The sequence below is a fragment of the Sorghum bicolor genome, chromosome 2, assembly GCF_000003195.3.
Source record: "Sorghum bicolor cultivar BTx623 chromosome 2, Sorghum_bicolor_NCBIv3, whole genome shotgun sequence".
NCBI classification, from domain to species: domain Eukaryota; kingdom Viridiplantae; phylum Streptophyta; class Magnoliopsida; order Poales; family Poaceae; genus Sorghum; species Sorghum bicolor.
The window spans coordinates 57,726,608-57,749,303 of NC_012871.2; the positions used below are offsets into that span (position 1 = coordinate 57,726,608).

The 22,696-nt window shown below is 45.3% G+C and overlaps 4 protein-coding genes across 6 annotated transcripts; all 4 read right to left on the reverse strand.

The window, feature by feature from the left end:
* LOC8056207 (cyclin-D2-1) lies at positions 3,481-10,192 on the reverse strand. 3 transcript variants are annotated; one of them, XM_021453194.1, is made up of 6 exons: positions 7,454-8,227; positions 7,094-7,180; positions 5,151-5,249; positions 4,792-4,996; positions 4,572-4,702; positions 3,481-4,483 (listed from the first exon to the last, which is right to left on the reverse strand). In XM_021453194.1, the coding sequence occupies exons 1-6, from the start codon at positions 7,727-7,729 to the stop codon at positions 4,283-4,285; spliced, it is 999 nt and encodes a 332-aa protein (XP_021308869.1). In that variant the 5' UTR covers positions 7,730-8,227; the 3' UTR covers positions 3,481-4,282. The 3 variants fall into 3 exon arrangements, with proteins under 3 accessions (XP_021308869.1, XP_002462322.1, XP_021308870.1); XM_002462277.2 differs by having other exon boundaries at positions 5,151-5,252; positions 7,454-8,218; XM_021453195.1 differs by lacking the exon at positions 5,151-5,249 and having other exon boundaries at positions 7,454-10,192.
* LOC8056208 (protein PLASTID REDOX INSENSITIVE 2) lies at positions 10,339-12,459 on the reverse strand. Its single transcript, XM_002462278.2, has 3 exons — positions 11,573-12,459; positions 11,366-11,467; positions 10,339-10,674 (listed from the first exon to the last, which is right to left on the reverse strand). The coding sequence occupies exons 1-3, from the start codon at positions 11,801-11,803 to the stop codon at positions 10,486-10,488; spliced, it is 522 nt and encodes a 173-aa protein (XP_002462323.1). The 5' UTR covers positions 11,804-12,459; the 3' UTR covers positions 10,339-10,485.
* LOC8056209 (succinate dehydrogenase subunit 7, mitochondrial) lies at positions 12,637-15,333 on the reverse strand. Its single transcript, XM_002462279.2, has 3 exons — positions 15,115-15,333; positions 14,031-14,133; positions 12,637-13,007 (listed from the first exon to the last, which is right to left on the reverse strand). The coding sequence occupies exons 1-3, from the start codon at positions 15,235-15,237 to the stop codon at positions 12,964-12,966; spliced, it is 270 nt and encodes an 89-aa protein (XP_002462324.1). The 5' UTR covers positions 15,238-15,333; the 3' UTR covers positions 12,637-12,963.
* LOC8056210 (mitogen-activated protein kinase kinase kinase NPK1) lies at positions 15,935-21,947 on the reverse strand. The gene is made up of 17 exons (XM_002462280.2): positions 21,323-21,947; positions 21,187-21,228; positions 21,031-21,096; positions 20,844-20,954; positions 20,679-20,759; positions 20,498-20,575; positions 19,593-19,675; positions 18,925-19,006; positions 18,754-18,854; positions 18,587-18,626; positions 18,442-18,501; positions 18,304-18,347; positions 18,065-18,203; positions 17,291-17,506; positions 16,864-17,186; positions 16,664-16,731; positions 15,935-16,576 (listed from the first exon to the last, which is right to left on the reverse strand). Exons 1-17 carry the CDS (start codon positions 21,743-21,745, stop codon positions 16,494-16,496), a joined length of 2,040 nt encoding a protein of 679 aa, XP_002462325.1. The 5' UTR covers positions 21,746-21,947; the 3' UTR covers positions 15,935-16,493.

Sequence of the window (22,696 nt, forward strand, 5' to 3'; positions counted from 1 at the left end):
CCCGCACCTCTCTCTCTAGCGAGCATCTCACCGGTGACATCTTCCCTGCGCTCGTGCCCCACTAGCTCTTGGCTCCTGCGCCTGCGCCCCACAGCCTCGCCCACGCATAGCCATGCCGGATGCGGCTGCAGATATGCACCAAGTAGGCCTCCTCTCCTCTCTCTCTCTCTCTCTCTCTCTCTCCTCTTTCTTTTGGATCTGCTTTCTAAGGTTTTGGCGAGCTCGCTTATCTTCTCCAACTCCAGCGAGGTATAGAATGGCCGACCGGACAAGACGTATAGGGCAGACTGTGGGGATGGTTGATGGGCAATTTAAGGGAGCTGGCGACAGCAGGGAGCTCCGGCCATGGTGACGACGGCGAGGAGGGGAGGGAGAGGGTAGAAGGTGGCGCCATGGATGAGCTAGGATTTCACTGAGCTCCATGGCTGTCACCGTGACGGAGCAATGACAACGACGACAGGGGTGAGGGCAGCGAAGTTGGGGAATAGAGAGCTACTGATTTTTTTTTCGACTCAAATCTGCTTTTGCGAGGAGGTGTGCACGTGGAGAATCAAAATTCTGTACACGCTCTATCAACGCCCTACTTTATATCACAAATTGAAGATCTTCTATCTAAATTGAGGCCTTATTTACTTACTTATAGAATGCAAAATGCAAAATACCAACTATTTTGAAATGATGAAATGTAAAATACTAAAATTTTTAGGGTTATGTTTAGATTCATTCAAAATACCAAAATTTTCAGGGTTAGTTGGGGTAGCGAAAGCTCTTTTAGGGTTTTTTTTTTGTCTCTTGAGACCAAAATTCAGAATGCAAAATGACAATCATTTTGCTAAAAAAAACTTGGATAGTGTTTAGTTCTATTCTATAAAATAGTGGACCAAAATCTAAAAAATTTTTGGCTTAAACGAGGAACCAAACATGCCCTGAAATAAAATAAAAGGAAAAAAAAAACAAAAGAAGTGCAAAGTCACCAGGCAAAGGCTACGCCCGCTGCAGGTGCACCGTGCTGCCGGATGGGGTAAGCTGCCTCCCCACGCCGCCACAAAGGAAACCACCGCCCCCGCTCCAAATATTCTCCCATATCATGCAACCTTTTGACCACTCCATCGGTCGGACCCGGCGACCACACTCGGCACCACGCCGACGCATCGCCAGCCAGCCAGCAGCCACCACTCCCCTGCACACTGCACTGGCCAAAGCACGCATGCAGCTCGTGTGCGATCGCTGCGACGGGACGAGCTTGCTCGACGCCATGGCCATGCCCCGCTCGTGAGTCCCAAAAGGCGACTGCACGAGCGACGGGTGTGAGCGCACGTATGCGGGACCAAAAGGAGCAAGCCAGCACTTCTTTTGATCCGCCTTTGCCAGCCCAGCCTCTGAATCCTCTGATTGATTTTTTATCTGAAAGCAAAGGCGCATCGTCTTGCTGAAGATACACGCGCATTGCAGTATGTACCGCTGCAGTTCCTAGCACTGGCAGTCTCTGACCTCTCCTCTCCTTCTAGCTTTCTGCCCTCGCAGACAGGCCTGCAGCTACCGTTTGTATAACAACAGTCTGAGCATTTGCAAGCGATATCCTGTGAAATACAGTACCTGGACCTGGACTCCAGGAGTGAAACTGAAACAGCATGCCCTGCCCTGGATCATTCTCTACTACGATTACATACAGAGAAGATCAGATCAGGGGTAGACAATAGTACAATACACATGTTTCTGCAATCAGAGACAGAGGCTTTCGCTGGTCCGTCTTTTGGGCTCGGACGGACGCTCGGTCATGGGATTCCAAAGCTGCCTGTGAGATCATGGCCTTTTCCTTCTGCTGTGCTGTGGTGTGGTGACCAAAGTGCATGCAATGCAATGTTGAATCAGCAAAGCTGTGTTCTGAAAGCCAGGGCTCCATCCACGCAGCTCCAACATTGGATTCAGTCCTCGACGCCATCTGCACCGTTCGATCGGACCACGGAGTGCGCATCCCCGAATCTTCACTGGGCAATATTTTATTTGCTGAAATGATGAAATTCCTTTCGAGCCCTCCCTCAAAGTCGCTTTCTTTTCTCTCCCTCTTTTCTTGGGAGAAAGATGGTGTTTTTTCACCCCCTCGTGGAAAGCCAAGGACTCTCCTCAAGATCTACCCTCTGACAAAAGAGCAGCTGCAAAAAAACTGCAGGCATCGCCGGTGTCTGTAGTAGTACGTTGTACCCTCAAAGTTGTTGTCTGATACCAGAGTTTTCTCCATCCTCCATCCAGCCATTCAGCAAAAGAAATATAAGACAAACAAATACGCCGAGTGACTGCGAGCGCATCACATTCACAGATCACAAGAACAGCTGCAGAATGCAAAAAACAAAAACAAAAAAAAAACAAAAAAGATTGGATGTCTGTGGTGGGGCTCCAAGGTCATGGCCTCATTTGTACATTATTAGGGCAAAGTATGGCATGGCATGGCCTGCCACAGATCATCAGGTATTGGTGCCGTGCAGCACCCCCATGCCATGGCCATATGCAGCAACCCCTTTCTGTGTGCCTGCTCTTGGATGGAGTTGGAGGTCCATGGTCCATGTCCATGACATGTTGCCGTTTCATTCACCTCAGCCAGCTTGCACATTGGTTGCTAGCTGTACTGGGTGGGTAACTCTAACTCCCTTCCAGAAACACTGAAAAGAAGGATCAAAGGATATGACAAACTGCCCCTGTTAATGGGTACTAGCACAATGATTCCCATTAGCCACTACTGTTGACCACTATTCTAAATGCTGTTGAACAACAATGATGGGGTTAGGTTTAACTTTATATATATTGTGTTATTCTTCCTTGGGGGCAGGGAGTTTGCAGCTTTGCATAGACTGGTGCCATATTCTCAGGTTGTGGATATTGTATTCTATATATGCAGTTCAAGATGCTAATTCCCTCATCTTAAACGAAAGGATATAGGAGATCCTTAGCATGCATCTAGCATAGTTAGCAGGAGATTTACAATGACTCTCTCTATATATATTGTCCAGATCAATCAAACTTATAATAGGTAGAAACCCAGAGTACTCAGACATGATTGAGCAAACAATTCTTGTTGGGGAGGAATAATAAATTATCTGCAAAGTTGAGTCATATTCCTTGCAGTGCATGTCTACTTCCTACTGTGCATTTTTTGCATGTAGCGAGCACCTAACCTACTCAGTTAGTCAGTTATTCACTTTCAACAATCATGTGATGATGTACAGTCATTTGTTTGACATTGTGCGTTCATTAGCAAGGGAATTTTCAGTGTCCGACAACCCCTTAGCCCCTTACTGTGGCCGAGGCCTTTTCTGCCACAAAGTGACAGTGGTAGTAACCATATGTCATATATAACAAAAAATATATATGCCAGTCTGACCAGCTGCAACCTCAGATCTGACTGAGAATAACAGTGCAGGAAGACAGTGCTAATTCATACAGTAGATCCCAGCAGCAGGTAAGGTAAAACACAGAAACTCTCTCTTTAGTTTTTACTCTCTTCTCAAGCCAATTCAAATGGCAAAATTCTTTATTGATGCATAAACAAGAAAGAAGAGATACAAACAATTAGCAAGGGGCCCCCAAAAGCCCCATGCTTGGACACTGTTAGCCCTGGAGATGGGCAAATATTTCCCTCCAGAGCAGCACCACACCAGCTAGGGCATATCCATGTGCCTCCCCATCACAGCAAAGCATGCATGCCCCCCTCAGCAGAAGCATCAACAAAATACAAACAAACCACTCGGAAACAAACAATTTTTGCCCTCATGAATATGAACAGAAACTTTGCAGGCAGGGCTGCATCTTGGCAGGAGCCCTGACCGCCCAGGCCCTTTGACCACGTCATTTAACCCTACCAATCATCACCCATCCACCGCAACTCATGCCACCCTCTTCATCTCTGTCGCCATGGCTTCCTCGCTGACCAATCAATGGCTCCTCTGCAGCTCTGCGTCGGGGTTGAAGAAGCCCCACAGAGTGTTGCACAGAGAAACACAGATGTGTCTGTTGTAGCTGCCTTTCTCTCTCGTCACCTTCATCTGTTGTAGCTGGCGGTGCAGAGGCCAGAGGCCGCCATGATGGCTGGGCTGATGATCTAGCAGGCAGAGCCCCCACCACCGAGGCGTAGCGTAGAGATCCAACCCCAAAAGAAGAGAACGAACAAATGGCAAAAGAAAAAAAATAAAAGAAAGAATCACAACAAACTGCAAAGAAATCGATCAAACCCTGTTAATCGGCCAAAAAAACCATGTAAATAATGCTATCTACTTGCGTCCTTCAGTGTTCACGTGGCCGTCGTCGGCGACCTCTTCCTCCTCTTCGCCGGGGGAGGCGAGGAGGTGGAGATGGAGGAGGAGTGCGAGGACAGCACCTCATCCGAGCAGCACAGGTTCACTGCTGCTGCCATGGTCGTGCTGGCGACCCTTGTCTGGACGTTGCCAGTCACCAGCTGCCGCATCAGTCTGTAGCAGCTGCTGATCCCTTCCTGTAGGTAGGCAAAAACAAAATGTTACGTACATACAAATTGACATATAGTATCGTAATAGTTAGTTCTTGTATAGAGTACTCCGTACCTCTGCAAGGCCGATGCACCAGCTGACGGCAGCCCCAGGGCTGACGGACTCCAGCGACGGCGTCTCACCGGTGGCACAGAGCACGGCCGCTGCCGCCATTGATGACGGGCAGTGGTCCAAGAACTCGATGTCTGTGGCAGCAGTTCACAGTTAGTACATTGGAGGTTGGAACTGCACGCACTGCAGCGGCCCCAAGCTAGCAGTAGCAGTGCATAATTACCATGCATTGCAGCTAGAATCACTTGCGTGGCCCGGGCAATTAGACACCTGGTGTGCCTCCCTCCCGGATCGACCTTGCACGCGAAGAAGTCGATGAAGGTGAAGGGAGTAACCGACCGGAGCCGCCAGTTGAGCGCCGTCAGGACGATGAGCTCCATCCGGCCGACCGTCCCAGGGTCGAAGTCGTATCTGCTGGTGCCCTCAACCTGCAATGCGCAATTATGCAATGCAAGGCAAAAATCAGTGAACAATGTTCATCAATCTTGATTAATTAAGAGCTCATGAGTATTACTGGGATTAAACGTGTAACCGTAGTGGCACATATGCATGGCAAGTACTAGTGTGTCCTAATTGTCTTGCCTGTAGGTCCAGGAGGGAGGGCACGAGGGTCTCCTCCATCTTGGCAGCCAGGGAGAGGCAGGTCACGGCCAGCAGCTGCATCGCCCACCCGTCCTCCTCCTGCTGCGTGCATTCATGGACAAACGCACAAAAATACCGCAATGAATATGCTGGAGCAAGGATCCACGAAACCAAAGGACAGATCATGCATGTTCTATATATTCTTGCATTGCATCTCCTGTTCTTTTATTATGTGAAACATGATAAAATCTCAAACTTTAAATTCCGAAATTATTTGTCTGTTGGCATATGGAAGCAAGAACACCTAGACCTAGCTAAGCTAGGCCATACATGTAGGGCCATCAAGATTTTGGTAGGGATGTTCACATGGCCACCACAGGGAGATGTGGTCATGCATTTCTGAAGACCACATACATTGATTGTTATTACCTACTACATATTTAGGAGTCCTCATAATAACAACATGAGGAGATGGAGGACATTAGGAGCTAGGAGCAAGTTAGACAAGAAACACTTTTACATTAGCACTCTAACCAACCATTACCGTTGAGAACAAACACATATGTACGGATCTGAAAAAGGATATGTTACTTGCAACAAAGGTTGGTGAGGTCTTCAGTTTCAGTCAAAGCAGAGTCTGGATAGGATAACCCTATTATCTTAGTGTAAATCCCTGAAGTTTCAGAAGGTGACCTCAGCATGGCCTGGTCCATGCTTGCTTTTACAGTGGAATCCTAGTATATATATTCTATGGTTGATTGTTTCATCTAAACAATATATATAAATCCAAGAGCATGTGTTCAGTTGAGGAAAACAGCAGCAGCAGCAGACAGCACAAGGCAACAAAAGTCAGAAAAATAATGCTGCAGTTTCAACCAGGGCAGGTGCTGCATATGACTTGGTGCCTATGCAGTGAGAGATGCGTTTTAGTGAGACCACTTTGCAGTGTTTACAGCTAGCTTGTGTTCTTTTCCTCTCCTTTGGTTCAGATCAGAATGAATTCAGATAAATAAACTACTACTACCACCACACCCCCACGAAACCCCACAGCTAGCTAGAGCACAGTCACACAGTTGCAAGTCTCGCTCACAGGCAGGGCCATGGATGGATGGAATAAAAATGTGGATAGAATGGGACGAGGTGATGGATGGCGAGGCACAATGATAAGGTGTGTTCCACACACGATGATAAAAAGCGTCAGGCTTGCGCTAAAGCACGGCTGGCTGGCTGGCTGCAAAGGCAAAAGACCCCTCTCTGTCTTGAGTGCATAAACAAAATCCCTTGCCCCTGTAGCTGCCCCCCCTAATTCATTCCGTTTAGGTAGGGGTAGGAAGGTAATTAGACAGATGCTTATAATTGATTAGTTAATCCACGCGGACACGCTCCTCCAAATCCTTTCTTTTTCCACACCAACATCAGCACTAGTGCACTTTGAGCATCGATCAACTTCCCACTGACAGCCACCACACGCAAACACACTGTGTGTGTGACACACCATATATATATACTTCCACACGGCCACCACCATACTCAATTGCTCATATGAAAAAGAATTATATGGTACTCATGTGTTGCTAGCTAAATGATATTTATAAGGAAGTGTGTAATTTAGGCCTTGTTTACTTCCCAGAAAATTTTGCAAAATTTTTCACATCCTCCGTCACATCGAATCTTTAGACGCATGCATGAAGTATTAAATATAGACGAAAATAAAAACTAATTGCACAGTTTGGTCGAAATTGACGAGACGAATCTTTTGAGCCTAGTTAGTCATGATTGGACAATATTTGTCAAATACAAACGAAAATGCTACAGTGTCCATTTCCCAAAAATTTTCGGAACTAAACAAGGCCTTAGTAAATAGTGTGTCGTTTGTGGCGAAAAGAGAAATGGCAGCTAGCTGCGGCGGTGGGGGCCACAACACAAGGGAGCTAAGCTCTTACCGGCAAACGGTGGAGGGAGAGGAACCGGTCCATGTAGTTGACGGCGAGGTAGGCTGTCAATGGAAGAAATCCATAGTACTCTTGCACCTGATGGCGATGAAGAATTAAGATGAGAGAGATCACTAACAAGACATATATATATATATAAGACGATGAGATGAGATTGCTTGCTGAGCTAATATGCCATCTTCTACAAATTAATAAGACAATAGAGCATCAGGAAGATCAGCATGGTGAGACATGGACAGAGCTAGCAAGAAAGCTAGCATGCATGGATCATGGTGCAGCGTCTAATCTAAACGATATCAAGCAAGCATGTGTGAGAGAGTGTGTGTATAGCCTCTGGACAGATCGCGTCACCTTGAGAATCCATGCAACCGACTCGGCCCTGGCGGCCGGGTCGATGGACCTGGACCGGAGCCTGTCGGGGTAGTCCGGCCTGGGCGAGTACTGGGCCTCGCCGCCGATGAGCTCGGCGATGGAGGCCGCCGACTCCTCGTCCTCGACCGCGGAGCAGCACCCGTCATCGTCGTCGTCCTCGTCGCCGTCGCCGACATCCCCTGCAGCGGCGGCGGCGTCGAAGACGAAGGCGGCTGCGGCGTCCTCGGCGCAGAAGAGGAAGGCGTCGTCCGGCATGCCGCCAACCCGGCGCCGCGCGCGCGGTGGGTCCGATCAAGGTCGCTGGGCGGCGGCCATTGCCGCTGCCTGTCGTGCCCGAGGGGAGCTAGCTAGTGGGCGGCGTGGCGTTGGTGGTGCCACTGCCGCCGCAGAGACTTGCAGCCAAGTAGTGGAACAAAAGTGATGAGGATAGTAGAAGGCAGCGTGTAGCGTCAGATCAGTGGTGTGAGCGATCGATGTGAGAGCACTTACTACTAGTAGTAGAGGGATATCTATATAAAAACTAGGGTCGCCTCGCCTAGCTACTGCCAGTGCCACTACACTACTAGCTTATCGTATGTATGTGTGCTGTGTATATATGGAATGGAAGTGCTCAGCATGTACAGTATATATGGTGAGGTTTTGTACGAATTTATCCTTGTGTGCAGTTTGTACGACGACTGTATGGTAAAAAGAAATTGATCGGCCGCATGACGAACGGATAAATATAAGTAGGGAATGATTGGTAAAAGGAACCGTCTCATCGCGCCCCTCTCTTTATACATGTGCACCTGCCATCCGAGAATTTGCCGACCAATCAAAAGGCCCCACATGGCAGTGACGACGCGATGAATGACAGTTCCGTTCCGAAAGGGAATGATAACAAAGGGGACCCAGACCCCCAGTGGTGAATTATATCTCTACCTGTCGCCGTTAATATAACCCTTTCTTTCCCAGACGTTGATCTTTCGCGAGCGTGACAGCTAAGCTAGCTCTCTTGCGACTTTGATGGTCGTCTCAGTCGTCTGGTCACATACACGGAACAGCATTTCTCAGACGACACAAAATTTGGGCTTCGTCTCTTAACTCCCAAGAATGTGACATGCATGTTGGGCCAGAGGTGTAAGTGACTAGGGTTGGCCATTGGCATGCCTGCAGGCTGCAGCGCGGCGAGCATGAGCATGATTGGAGCACGGATGGTCAAGATCTACTCGAGCCAGGAGGGGGAGATCCGATCTGATCCATCGTCTGTTGGGCTTGTCGATACGGCCGGCCTACTGCTCTGCATACAATAGGAGCAGACGAGCAGTACCAGTACCGATCGGCCGGCCGGCTGAGGAACAGAGAAGGATAAGGGACACAGTCACAGCTCACAGGGGACACAGGGAGGGGGAATGTCATGCTTTGCTGGCTCGCCATGTCGTATACCCGAATCAACCAGTCATTTAATAATGTTTACGATCCATCCATCTACGTACTAACAACGCCTGCGGCCTGCCTATGCACAGCACACACAGCACACAGCACGGGTCCCTCAGTTCGTCACTCCGATCCGATCCGATCCTCACGTATTTCATATGAGCAGCTCAGCTGTAATTCAAGTGTCATATGACAGTACGTATGACTGATGTGGACCAAGGAGTATATTCACACCCTTTTTCCTTCCTGGAAAGAAAGATGTCTACTTATTCGCAAATGTTTGTCAGGTGGTCAAGGACCAAAAATGAAAGTGCATCAGGCAAACCCATTTACAGCTACTGTAGATCCACATCCTATACGAACGGAGTGGTCAGTGGTCACCAGATATACGGACACAGATGTACCTTGTTGGGGATTCAGGTATGCAGTATAGCTTGCGAATTTATGATGACTCTGCAACTCTGCATGCAATGAACGAACCAAGCCACTTTATATTACGCCTGTAGAAATAAATTCTCGTGCCCTACCACCACGTACCAAGAACCGACGATGTCAGCATCATCATCATCATCTCTTCAGCCAATCGGTAGATTCAATTCAACACATAGCATAGCCGTAGCCGGGCATGGATCGCAGCCAACTCTGGCCGTAGAACAGATCACCGACGGCACAGATGCGAGGAATAGATCGACAAGGGAAAAGTGGAGGACCATACCTGCACGTATATCTTGGCGTCACGTACACAGGCCCGGTCCGCCATTAGAACTGCTCACGGGCCACGCCATCTCCAGACACCAGAGCTGCCCAAGACGATGATAGCCCACCCACCATAACTCACTCCATGGCATGGATCGTGAAGCTCCGATCAGGCAGCCACGCAGGGCAGAGCAGGGAGGCAGCCATTTCCACAGACGCCGCCCCCGCTGCCTTCCTCTACCTCGCATCATTTCAGCTTCTCTGGCCCTTTGAATGGCATGGACCCGGACTGCCAGACGGCGATGGACCCAGCCTTCCTCCGCCTGCGTGGCACCAACATTGAAGCGGATACCATGGTCTTCAAATCTCCGGCTCCATCCTCCATCGAGGTGAACTGTGAACACGACGGATCCTTTTGCAGTTTGGATGGACAGGCATTGACCCGGTCTGCGGCTGTCCGTGTCCTGCTCCTGCGAGGGGGGGCAGCATCCAGAGTGAGAGTTAAGTGAAGGGCCTGTGGAGGATGTCATCGGGGATTCCCGTGCTTGCGTCACTCCTTGCTGGCAGGCGCCATCTGCAATGTGACCTGCAAACATGACATGGCAAATGGATCAAGTGGTCACAGTGGTAATGGCAAAATGGCCGCATGCCTACCACATTGGTAAATATTAGTGTGTGCAACTAGTTGCTGGAAAAAGTTTCAATCATGCACCTTCGAGAGAGAGAGAGAGAGAGAGAGAGAGAGAGAGAGAGAAAGGAAAATCACGCCTTCATCGGAACAAGCGGGACCAAAATTTTGTGTTACAAGACAAGAGCTTGGAATGACTAGTCTAGAGTTCTACACCTCAAGTCTACAGTCAAATAGTGAAAGATGAAAGCACACCCAACAAGAACTAGTGCTAGTATTCTCCAGTCCAGGCCTTCCAATCCTTGTCGATGTTCTTTTCAGCCCATGCTATTGCTGCCCGTGCCGCTTGAGGTGCGCCAGGGAGCCCCCTCTCCTTGATCTCACCCTTCATGTCCAGGAATGGGTGAACAAGGAGCGTCCCAGGTCCACAGTAATCGTTCTCCAAGAATGTCCCTAAGATCTGGCAGTGAGGGTAGCCATATGTTAGTGCTTTGCTATAGTTTAAACTCGTGTACAAGTGCATTGTTCATTGTTATCATATCTAGTAAGATGAAGTTGTTCTGTTGCCTACATAAAAAATTGAGGAACATGTGAACACACACAAATAGTTCAATGATTTAATCTAAACTATGTTGTAATAACTGGTGAAACTTCTCACATGAATGAATACCATAGTTACTATACCATTAACTTGCAAAACAGTTGCCTGAATTTACATACCTAACACCATATAATTCGCATGCTTCGCTGCCTATGTAATCTGCAAAAGGTCTTCTCCTCTTACACAGTTTGATAGAGCTAAGCAGAGACTTTTTGGACTGCACTAAACCACCAATGTCTAGCCCAGAAGTATAAGGAACATATTATGCATACAATTCTGAACTGTGAACTGTCATGGACAAACATTTTGCATCCTTGAGAGGCGATACACCACCAACTTTTCATGCCTCATTCCACAATTAATTCAGGAGACCTCCTCTAAGGTCCTCACTAATTTCCAGAACACATTCGTTCAATTTGATGCTAATTCGTGCAAGCAAAATCTGCGATTCCAACTCCTGACTCAATTCAATTCATATAAAGCAAGAGCTCTCGCCATCTCTAAGAATTAAACCAACTATGCATTTGGAATTCAGGAATTGGATACATGCCTCGGTGCAGATGTCAACGATCTCCTCGACGTGGTCCCCGAAGTAGTCCTCTTTCTTCTGCTCCAGCCGCCACGCCATGTGCTCTCTGAACTTGCTCGTCTCCTGAAACGCCCCCCAAAAGAAATGTTAGCCATCCGAAAAACAACAGCAGCAGAAGTCTTCGTTCCGACTCGATAGGAGGAAGGAAAAGGGGGGTGAGAGGCTGACCTGCTCGGCGAACTCCGGGATGGGGTCCGGGAACTTGTAGTCCTCGTACCCCGCGTTCTTGGCGCGGCGGCACACGAACTTCCCCGGGCGCGGCCGGCGGCTGCGCAGCCGGAGCCCCATCGCCGCCGAGCGCTGCGCGTGGGAGACCGACTGCGCGGGCGAGAAGGAGCGAGGAGCCAGGAGATGAGGGTTCAAGGCAGCGGCCGCCGCCACCCATGCCCTCGTCGCCATCGCTGGTGAGCGCCCGTGTGCTCGCCTCACTGAGTTCGTCTTTCGCTTTGGCTGTCCTCGAAGCCCTGACACGGTTTGCCCTCCTTATCTGTTTGGGGCGTTCCCGTGCCGAGATGTTGATTGTGCTGTGCCGTCAGATCCCAAATGAAGGCTGGGATTGCGGTATTGGGCTACGGTAACCTGTCTGCGATAACTGGACACTTGCATTTGGGCGTCCGAGACTGCAACAAAAGGCAGCCTAAAACAAATCGGCCCAGCCTGGTTCAGTGTTATACATTTTTCACTTGAGCTTTATCACCGAATCCGTCAGCTATTTGGGTCTTATTTAGTTGTTAAAGTAAAAAAAAATTGACCACTGTAACATTTTCATTTATATTTAATAATTATTGTTCAATTGTGAACTAATTAAGCTCAAAGAATTTGTTCCACAAATTATAAGCAAACTATACAATTAGCTATTATTTTTTCTATATTTAATGTTTCATGCATATGCCACAAGATTCGATGTGATGAGTTATCTTAAAAAGTTTTTGGATTTTGAATGAAACTAAACAAGGCCTCAGCAGCTCACAACAAACCTTTCAATCATAACTTTTCAAACAAACAAACAAACTCTTATTTTGTTGAACTTAGTTCAGGCCTTGTTTAGTTAACCCAAAAACCAAAAAGTTTTCAAGATTACCCGTCGCATTAAATCTTGCGGCACATGCATTAAACATTAAATATAGACGAAAACAAAAACTAATTGCACAGTTTGCCTATAAACCGCGACACAAATCTTTTGACCCTAGTTAGTCCATGATAAGACAATATTTACCACAACCAAACAAAAGTGGTACAATGTCCAAAAACTTTTCATTTCGGCAACACAAGGCCTCAACAAATGCCACGTCTGTTATAATGCGCAGCAGAATGCACTCCCAGGCGGTAAATAAAAGCAGGCGATGCTCATTCATCACGATTCACCATGGAATGCTTGTGCCACTTTGTTTGCGGCTAGGCCATAAAAACAGAAATGTTATTTGCCAATCAAGGTTAACCTAGTTTCTTTTATTTTACATGGTACGAGCGAACAACAAACGAAGCTAAAAACATGAAGTGATAGAATGCGTTTATGCTTCCCGGAATAGCTGTGCCCTCCCACATGATTGTGTTTTCCATCATTTTCTGTTTATCGTGAAAACAGCAAGCTCATAGCTGCAAGCTGCATGATAATGACACAAACATCAGTTAGCATATCTAAACACAACAATCAGATCATACAACTTCTGATGCAAAAGGCGTTCCATTTTTGCTCATTTCAGAAGAATACTTCTGATTAAGTATTCGATGATAAACTGACAATACATGAGGAATATTTGTAACATTAAGCTTTCCGATGAGAAGATGCGTTATGAAAAACTAAAATTTTTTTAAATAATTTCTTAAACGTCATATATTTAAAACGGAGGGAGTGTAAAGGATAGTGCTGAATCCTACTGCTTACAGTCTAGAACTAACTGCAGGTACTATGCCCAACCTATCAATTAATTAGTGTAGAAGAAAAAATAAGCAAAACCTTGTGCTGGGTATGCAGAACGCTAAAATGCACAACGGTGTCCTGATGTAATGTCCACACACTCTGCTGCTATGGTAGGCAACTATAAGCAATATGGATACACAAAGAAAAATATGCCTTAAGATATATTATATCCCAACGTTCGTAAATGCAACTGGGTGATAACTGATAAACATTTGTCATACACCAGAAACAACTTTGGCCACTACCAGGTGGTAACTAATCACGCAAGACTGACAAATCAAATGCCAACCCACCAAAAACCTTAATATCAGAATCTAGCAAGAGAATCTGTTGGTAGTGGAAATCTCATATATGATAAAATATACTTTAGCTTCAATTAATCAAGAGAATGGAATTCAGTAAGTTGCATATCGAATTGTAAAGTAGAAATATACAACCATCTCCTACCAATAATAATTTCTAGCTAGATTTTGCTTTTTTTACTTCAAGGTAGAAACTTCACTATGCACAACTTTGACTACATCCTTGTATAACTGAAATAATAAGAAAAAAAAAACCCCGCAGCTAACAAAATAGTAGGTATACACCAGTAGGAGAACCAGCCGGCACGGATTCACATGGCGCATCAATAACTGTGCAGTACTGTCCCCAAAGACTTAAAGAGTTGAAACTAAAAGGTAAGGGCAATAAGCTACAAAGACATACCAAGCACAACAGCAAAAGTGAGAGCATTCCCAATCTTGGAGACCTGTTTCACACTGTTCTTGTATGATTTGAACCTCTTCAAAGCAACATCCTCCTCCAAAAGCTGCCAAAAAGCAATGCAATGTTAAAATACTGAAGAGAAGAAATAACATGATTCAAGATAGTAAAAAACTAAAGAAAAACACATATCACAAAAAAACTCAGGCAAAAAAAAATGCCAATGAAACAGTGGTGTGGTGTATCAATAAACTAAACACTTATTCCAAGGGGTAAGATAAAATAGCTAGTAGCAGAAACAACAACATTGCATAACCTCGATCGACTCTTGTATCTGAATGGTTAATTCCAACATAATTGTGAAAGGCAAATACATGAAGACATAGAACGCGATTAAAAGCCACATATAAATATGATTTTCACAAAGGGAAAGTACTAAAACCCTCAATCATATTTACATAACGATTCCATTGTCTTAACAAATAGATGCAACTTTCTGCATGATAAAGAACACCACAGTTAGGCAGTAAGATAGAAACTTCCCAGCATCTGAATTCTGAAATAGACAATTTGCATGATTCACAAGATATAAGCGCACCAAGACAGTACCCCGTTTAATCCAGATGATCCGATCCGATGCATCTACTATCTTGTATGGCTTGCCTCAGTCCAGCAAAGGCCACATTTGGACGATCCTCGTATGCTAATGGCAGGGATTGCAACCCTAGCAACCATAACCAAAGCAACGTAAAGCACCTCAAAGTCAGCCATCCTGGACCAGAGTCCAGACTCCAGACGCAACTTCTCTACGCGATGCTCCCGCGTCCACAATGACCAGCACCCACCTCGCGCTTGCAGGAAAGCTCCCAATCACAGCACCTACGCCTACCCGTCCCACCCAGATCGAGCCGACGCAGCTCGCAACACGGCGAGTGCAGATCAGACCTAGAGGCGCGATCTAACTCCACAAATCCACGGGTCACAACCAGAATCCCTTCTTCCTTCTCCCATCAGTCCACCGAAACTACCCCGCGATCGAAGTACAGAATCAAGGAGGAGATGGCGAGCGACTAGGGGGAGCGCTTACCGCTTTCTCGCGAGCGCCGAGCTCGGCGTGGTAGCCGCGGCTGGGCTGGAGGCGATGGTGCGGCGGCGGCGGAGCGGAGCGGAGGCGGGAGCGGAGAGAGGAGAGGAAGGCGGGCTGGGCCATGGCGGAAGGGAAAAGGAGATGGGGAAGGCAGGCAAAGGCGGCCGGGCGCGGAGCAAGGTTGAGAAATTGGAGCCTTGGTGGTGGGTGCGAGGAGATCGACGCGACTAGTCCAGGCCGAGGCTATGTGTTGTGTTTTCTCGGTTTAGTCCCTGAGTCACCGTGTAATTTTACGTTAATCCATGCTCGTTGCCCAATCTGTGGTGTGCTGTGCGAAACACCGACCGAACTAGCGAGAGGTCCTCAAAGTTTCATGATATAATTATCAAAACTATAAACTAGCTAACCGAATCATATGAGTTTTATATGGGATAGAGCTTTTCTCTCATCTGATGAAACTCCTTCAATTTAATAACCATGTCAAGTCAGCAAAACTTATGTGGCATCATATTTAATGTGCATGACACTCTTATGAAAGATGCATTGAAACTAGCCTAATATTACGACGAACATCCTCATTCCTATGAACACATGACATAAACTATACTCCTGTTAGACATGTAGTTTCAGAGGATATAAGTATGTAAACCACAATGAAGATTAAAAAAAAGAAGGTAAGACCTTAAATCGTAACCAGCATGAACAGAATGATATAAGGGATCCAATCTTTCAACACAGCTTGTAGAGCGAAGCAACGGGATAAGAAACAGGAACATCAGCAGCCTCAGTACAGTAACTGTACAGCCGTACAGGCGCAAGATTCGCGATTTGATGGCAAATATTAACTGCAGAAGATCAGTTGTAGCTTCCGAAAAGCTCAGATTCATTCAGCAAGCAGAAATGCAGAATGACCCGTAACTCACATTGCTATCTTATTACACACTTTCACAAAAGAAGCTCCATACAAAACCAAGCCCCACGCCAATCTTGGGCTTACAAACACAAAAATTTTTACAACACTTTTTTCTCAATATAAACCATATATAACCGAAGCCGGACTTACAGCACTGCATCAAAAAGAATGATAAATGTGGCCTTAAAAGTTAAAATCAGGAAACTGTCACCACGACGGCCTCTAGGCAGCAGCGACAATGATCCTGATATGAGCGTGATGAGTGCCCCCTGTACCAGTCCACTTCAACGTAAATTTGCCACTTGTACAAGATGGTTCTGCAGTCATAGCTTGGCTAATACCGCGAATGGTAAGGCGCTGCAGGCTGTACTGCTGTTGCCGCCAATCTCTGGCACTGTGTAGTTACTATTCAGCTGTTGTGTCTTCTGTGGGATGAAATAAAGAGATGATGAATGCTGCTGTCTGTTCAATGGTCAGCATGACACTCCTTTTTCACGTTGGAACCTCTATTCGGAGATGGTGTTTTACCACAGCCAGCTAATCTCATCACTGTAGGAGAATTCATATAATAACTTTTTGTATCAGCATTGGTGGAGAATTATCAATAGTGCATAGATAATGAAAACTTCTGTTTACCTCTCTCCCGCTCAAGTTCCTGGTCCAGCTCTTCTTTCCACTTCCTCTGCCTTTCGGTGAAGCTGATGCTGTTAACAGAAATACTTCCAATTAGATCATGCACAGCCTTGGCACAAAATAAACGAGAGACTAGCTTCAGTATTGGTCAGGATTTTGCGGAATAAACTTTCAGTTCCAAAACAATGGCATAGCAAACAAACCTTGGGCTATCTTGGGCATCAAGATGGAGTTTATCCACAAACTCATTGAGTTGAGGAGAAGCAATTTCTCTCAAAATTCGGCTGCTCTCCACCACACTACTTCTTGGAAATTGCTTGCTGCAGCTCTCGGGAGCTGTGTTAGTCAAAGTATCGCATGCACCTCCACATGTCTTACTTGGAGGTGACTTTCCTCGAGGGGGCAATTTTGGACTAATTGGGAGTTTTCCCTTGGGAGTTTGATCAGCTCCCTGACAGCTCCCTCCATGCACAGTGTTGTAGAACTCCTCATACAAAGGTGTTTGTAGCTTTTTCAGGTCAAGGGCCTGCCAAGAAAATCGGCAAACAGCATTTAAGCACTAGCTGTGAACAACTGAATTTGTGCAATCTACAGCTGAATTTGTGCAATCTAATAAATACTAATAATTACCTTCTCCTCAAGAAATGCCTTTATTTTTGACTCTGTAAGTACATCATCATCTTCGCAACTTCCCTCAACAGGGAACGTAAAATCATTCTCAGTTATGCTGCTTTCAGCATGTTTGGCCAATTCACCAAATTCCATTGGTTGATGAGAATTTTGCTCTGGGCTTATGTCAAACTTGTTTTCCCAGTCATCAAATGGTTCTGACATAGGATTATAGCTCTGGAATTGACAGTGTGGAAAGTCAACAAGGATGTAACATAGTTGATTCACAGCAAAATTATGGAAAATTCCCAAAACCAGCCCATTTGTATTTTGAGATACTACCCCATAAGATATTTTGTTGCAAATGCCCACCCCCTAGTTCACTTCGTCACAAAAAAACACCCTACTATACATGTGTGTAGCAATTTTGGCTGTTTTTGGCTTTTTGCCAACATGGAGCCACCATGATCAATGCTTGTGCAGTCAAGTTTTTCTGGTGCTTTGATTGTGCTTACTCATCATGCATGGTGAAGAAATTTTGCAAACAAAAAACCAATGTGACCATGCTTAAGTTTTGCATCTGTGACAGTGGAAGCTCTTAAAAATCTCATGATTGTACTTTTAGAAGAAGCTAGCTTTAATAAAGACTACATTAGCAGTTGTACAGTGGGGTGGTTTTTACAACAAAAAAGCATACAGGAAGGCAGTGGGGGAAAAAAAAAGACTCCATATGCACATCACAACAAATGTTGAAGCAATACTTTGAAAGGCCAATGGTTGGAGAAAAATTCTTACAGATCCAACTGCTGCATAGTCATCCTTGTCAGCAAACTCACACATGACATCATCATCACAGCTACCCTCCCATAAAGGCTTGATTTTTGATGATTTATTGGAGTTCATAGTGGACCAGTTGGAAGAATGATTCAAACCCCTGGAAGCAGTTAAATAATTCTTAAAGCTACAGATGCAAAAAAAAAAAAGAATAGATGGTGAAGAATCAAGTGAGCACATGAAATACAGAGTTCACTTACAAGCCATTTGGCATATCATCTGCAGGAATCTCATTACAAGAGTCCTGTGTCATTGTTTAGATGAAGTTATTAAGTTACAAAAGTGAATGGAAGTCCAGAAAAAGAGAAGGAAGCAACATCAGACATGCTATATCAAACCTTGTCTGCAGCATGATTGAGTGGCTGCAGGTCATCCAATTTTCCAGTGACAAAAGGATGCTGCAAAAAAATTGTTTCAAGAAGTTAAAATTACCAGGCACAATCAGCATAAACTTGCTATGATTCAGAATTGGTGCAAATATACCCTTAATAAGTCCGGTGCAGTAGACCTCAGCTCTGGTTCCCTAAAAGATAAGAGAATCAAGGTACCAGACAAAACATTAGAAAATTGGGTATTCATTTGCAGGAAGTTTCCAAATACTTTTGGAGGAGATATTAGTTAAGTGAAAGGTATAACAGTAATAGGCATACTTCTGCAGGCACTTCAGCAGAAAATCTTTGGCCTCTGGTGATAGATGTTCAGGTATAGGTGGATGCGACTTTGTGGTTCCAACATGAAATAGAAGAGCAACCTGAAAAAAAATCTTAGTGCATGATAAGAGTTTTCTTGAATTTTCTTAGGGTTTATGTGATGTAACTTACCTCTTGATACTGCTGGCTCCATGGTGGTTTGCCGGTGGCCATTTCAATTACTGTGCACCCTACACTCCATATATCCGCAGAGCTGAGAGAATGGAATAGTGAGGGTGGGCGGGCCAAATAAGAGAAAAATAAAACAAATGATTCTGAAGTAGTTTTCTATTTCAAATTACAGCACATTACTTTCTTCCTTGGTAAAGGTCATACATCTGTGACAATGAATCAAAACAGTAGGGGACTGATAAGTCTTAAATTAATAATACTGTTGCTGTTTCCTGCCACTTTTCTGTATTTGGACAATAGAAGTCGCATAACTAGTCATTTAGCAAATTTGATTGGAAGTGATATTCAACTCGTACTGGGACAATCCATGTAGTTCAGGCAGGACATTAACATATATAATCCTTACCAGCAATGTTTTTATTCTGTCCTGGAAAACTATAAATAACACATAACTTAAAGTAGTACTGATAGTAGCATATTTTCAAATCAGCTTGATGACTTTCTTTACAGAAAATGTATTATGTTTCCAAGATATAAGTGAGGCCTGAACATTCTTAATTCTAAATAAGATACTATTGCTGATATATCATTGTAGCAAAACAAAAAATACGCCTTATTTAAATCTGGAAAAGCGATAAACAAGGTAGTGGAAGAGTTTCTAGACATACAAGCTATGCCCACTCCCAACAATGACTTCAGGTGCCATCCAATACGGTGTGCCTTTCATTGTTTTGGCTGCTGTCACAGTAGCCTGACAAAGAATGGCATATCGTTGTAAGTGCATTGACATAGGAAATTAGGAATACCTTGAGAAAAAAACATAGTGGCCATCATATCTTCAAATAAAAAAGATGCAGCAGGAAATCATGTTAATACACAAATGATACGAGAAGTGAGGATGAGTATTGGCAAATACTAATTGTTGTGACAAACTACTACACCAGAGGGCATAATTGTGGCCAGAAGACAAGTAGAAATATGATGATCAGATGGGTATCATTTGCTATTTTGAAAATATACCACATCAGCAGCAAACCTGACTGCCTATTTTCAGTAATTTAACATTGCCACTGATAATAAATTAATAACAACAAGAAGCACTTTTGTCACAACCAAGTTCAGGGAAGGCTAGAGATGAAATCTGGAGCCTCGGCATTGCAACTACAAGAATAGAAGTTATGAGCATCCACACTTTGTTTTCTGGGCCTTGCTACAGGCCTACAGTCATATGGTTCCATGAGATTGTTACGTCCTACAGTATTCTCGAATTTCCATGCTTGCTTCATCTTTCCCCTCCTCACTTGTCAGGAGCTTTTAGCACTGGGTATACCTTTTCCCCTCCAAACACATGTTTTCATCTCTACTGTATTTGATTGCAACTAGTTTGGCAAAGGGGAAAAATAACAGGTGACACCCTGAAGCTAGCTTGCATGTGATTTGCACTTTCATTATTGATCAGATGGAATACTCTAAGTTGCCCTTCTGACTAACCCAGTCTTATTGCCCAAGTTTGCAACTTTCCTCGATTACACTTGACCTTAAAAGCACACTGAGCATATTATTTTGATCTTACCAACTTTGCCACTTGCTTAGATGCCCCAAAATCAGCAAGCTTGATGCAACCTTTATTATCAACAAGAATGTTTGCACCCTGAAATTTGGCAAATTTCCAGGTTCATTAGAATAAGCATTGCAACTGAACAAGCAAGGCCAAAGATCTGCCATTATATGTATTAAGACATCAGCATACATACCTTTATATCTCTATGTATTATTGCATTGCTATGCAGATACTCCAATCCTTGCAAAATTTGCTTAGTGTATTTCTTAATGACCTGATCAACAGATATAATGGATAAGTTCCTCTTCCACTATGAACTCACCAGGATTGCAATTCAGACAGTTTGATGACTACTTACAGGCTCTGGGAATGAACCGAGCTTCCCCAAAAGTGACTGAATAGACCCTCCAGGGACAAATTCCAGCAAAATGTTTAGCGTATCTTCCTCCCGAACAGTCCCAAGATACCTCTTTTCGACCAAACAGAGTAAATCAAACAACAACTTAGCAATTACTTAATGAAAGCAAAAAATTGCATCCACTCACAACGATGTTGGGGTGAGACAGGTTCTTGAGCAGCTTCACTTCTTCTTCAAGCTCTTTAATATGAGCCTAAGCACAAAAGGCACATCGTATCAGAAAACTCACAAAAGCCTCATCAAGACTCTAATTCCCTGGCAGAGTAACAAAAGTGCTACTCACTTGGGCCTTCTCCCTTGTCGCGTTGCTCCTGCCGATCAAAACCTGCAATGAGTCACAGGAGCAAGTCACTGATCCGAATGCCACCAAAACTTTAAACGGTAAATACATAATAGTCCCGCGCGCCGAACCCCCTCACCTGTTTGACAGCGAGGAGCTCGCCCGAGTCCAGGTTCATCCCGAGGTAGACCTGCCCGAACGCACCGGCCCCGATGAGCTCCCCCTTCCGCCACCGGATCGGCGGGTTCTCCTCTCCACCTCCACCTCCGCCTTCGCCCCCACTCCCTCCTCCGCTGCCACCGCCCGACTCGTCGGGCACAGGCGGCAGCATACGGCGTGGCGGCGAGGGGCTTTTGGTGATGAGACCTAGCAGCCCCATCCCCCGCGACTTCCGGAGGCAAGAGCTGATCCGCACGCCGATCCCCCCGGCCCCCGCGCCGCATGGGCCCGCGGGGGCTTCCGGGGCGGCGGCGGCGGCGGTGGGCCGGAAGGAGATGGAGCGACGCACCGAGTCAAACAAGTCGTGGAACCCGGTTCCGCCGCCGGCGTCGTCCCGTCGCATGGCTGGTTCTATGGCTCCGCGGGCGTCCTCGTCGTCGGGGGCGGCGCAAGATGGATCGAATCGAGGAGGGATCGAATGGGGAATGGAGACGCCCGCTCTCGAGTGCGGGGTTTTGAAATTTTGGGGGTTTGCGGGGCAGCAGAAGGACGGGAATGCCCCTCGCGACCGTTAGCGAGGGAGCATTCCAGAGTGTAGTGGTTCGGCTTTAGCGCGGAAGTGCGTGTGGACGCGTTGATTAATCGGGAGTGAACGCGTCAGAAATGGGTTCCAGCCTACCAGGTAATCAATCAGTTGACACTTTAATAAGTTGATCTGAATCTACAAAGATTCACAGAGAAGAGCAGAAATTTTGTTAAGGCCTTGTTTAGGGGGTGTTTAGTTCCGCCGTAGAATTCAAAATACAAAATGACAACTACTTTAGAGTGATGAAATACAAAAATACCAAAATTTCCAAAGTCATGTTTAGTTACATCCAAAATGCAGAATTTATTGTTGTCATGAAGCCTAGACTCTTGAGGCTCATTTTGGGTTTTCCAAAATAGAGAATAACTATCTTTTTGCCAATTTTTTTGCATGGTGTTTAGTTCCATTTTGCAAAATGATGGATCAAAACCTAAAAATTTTTGAGAAAAAATGGGAACTAAACACCCCCTTAGTTCCAATTTTTTTTGGAAAATGGACACGGTAGCATTTTCGTTTGTATGTGACAAATATTGTCCAATCATAGACTAATTAGACTCAAAAGATTCGTCTTGCAAATTACAGGTAAACTGTGTAATTAGTTTTTGTTTTCATTTATATTTAATGTTTCATGCATGTGTCTAAAGATTCGATGTAATTTTAGGCACTGTTTGGTTTCGGATTATTTTTTTAACATTCATCATATTGAATGTTTAGACACATGCATAGAATACTATATATATATATATATATATATATATATATATATAT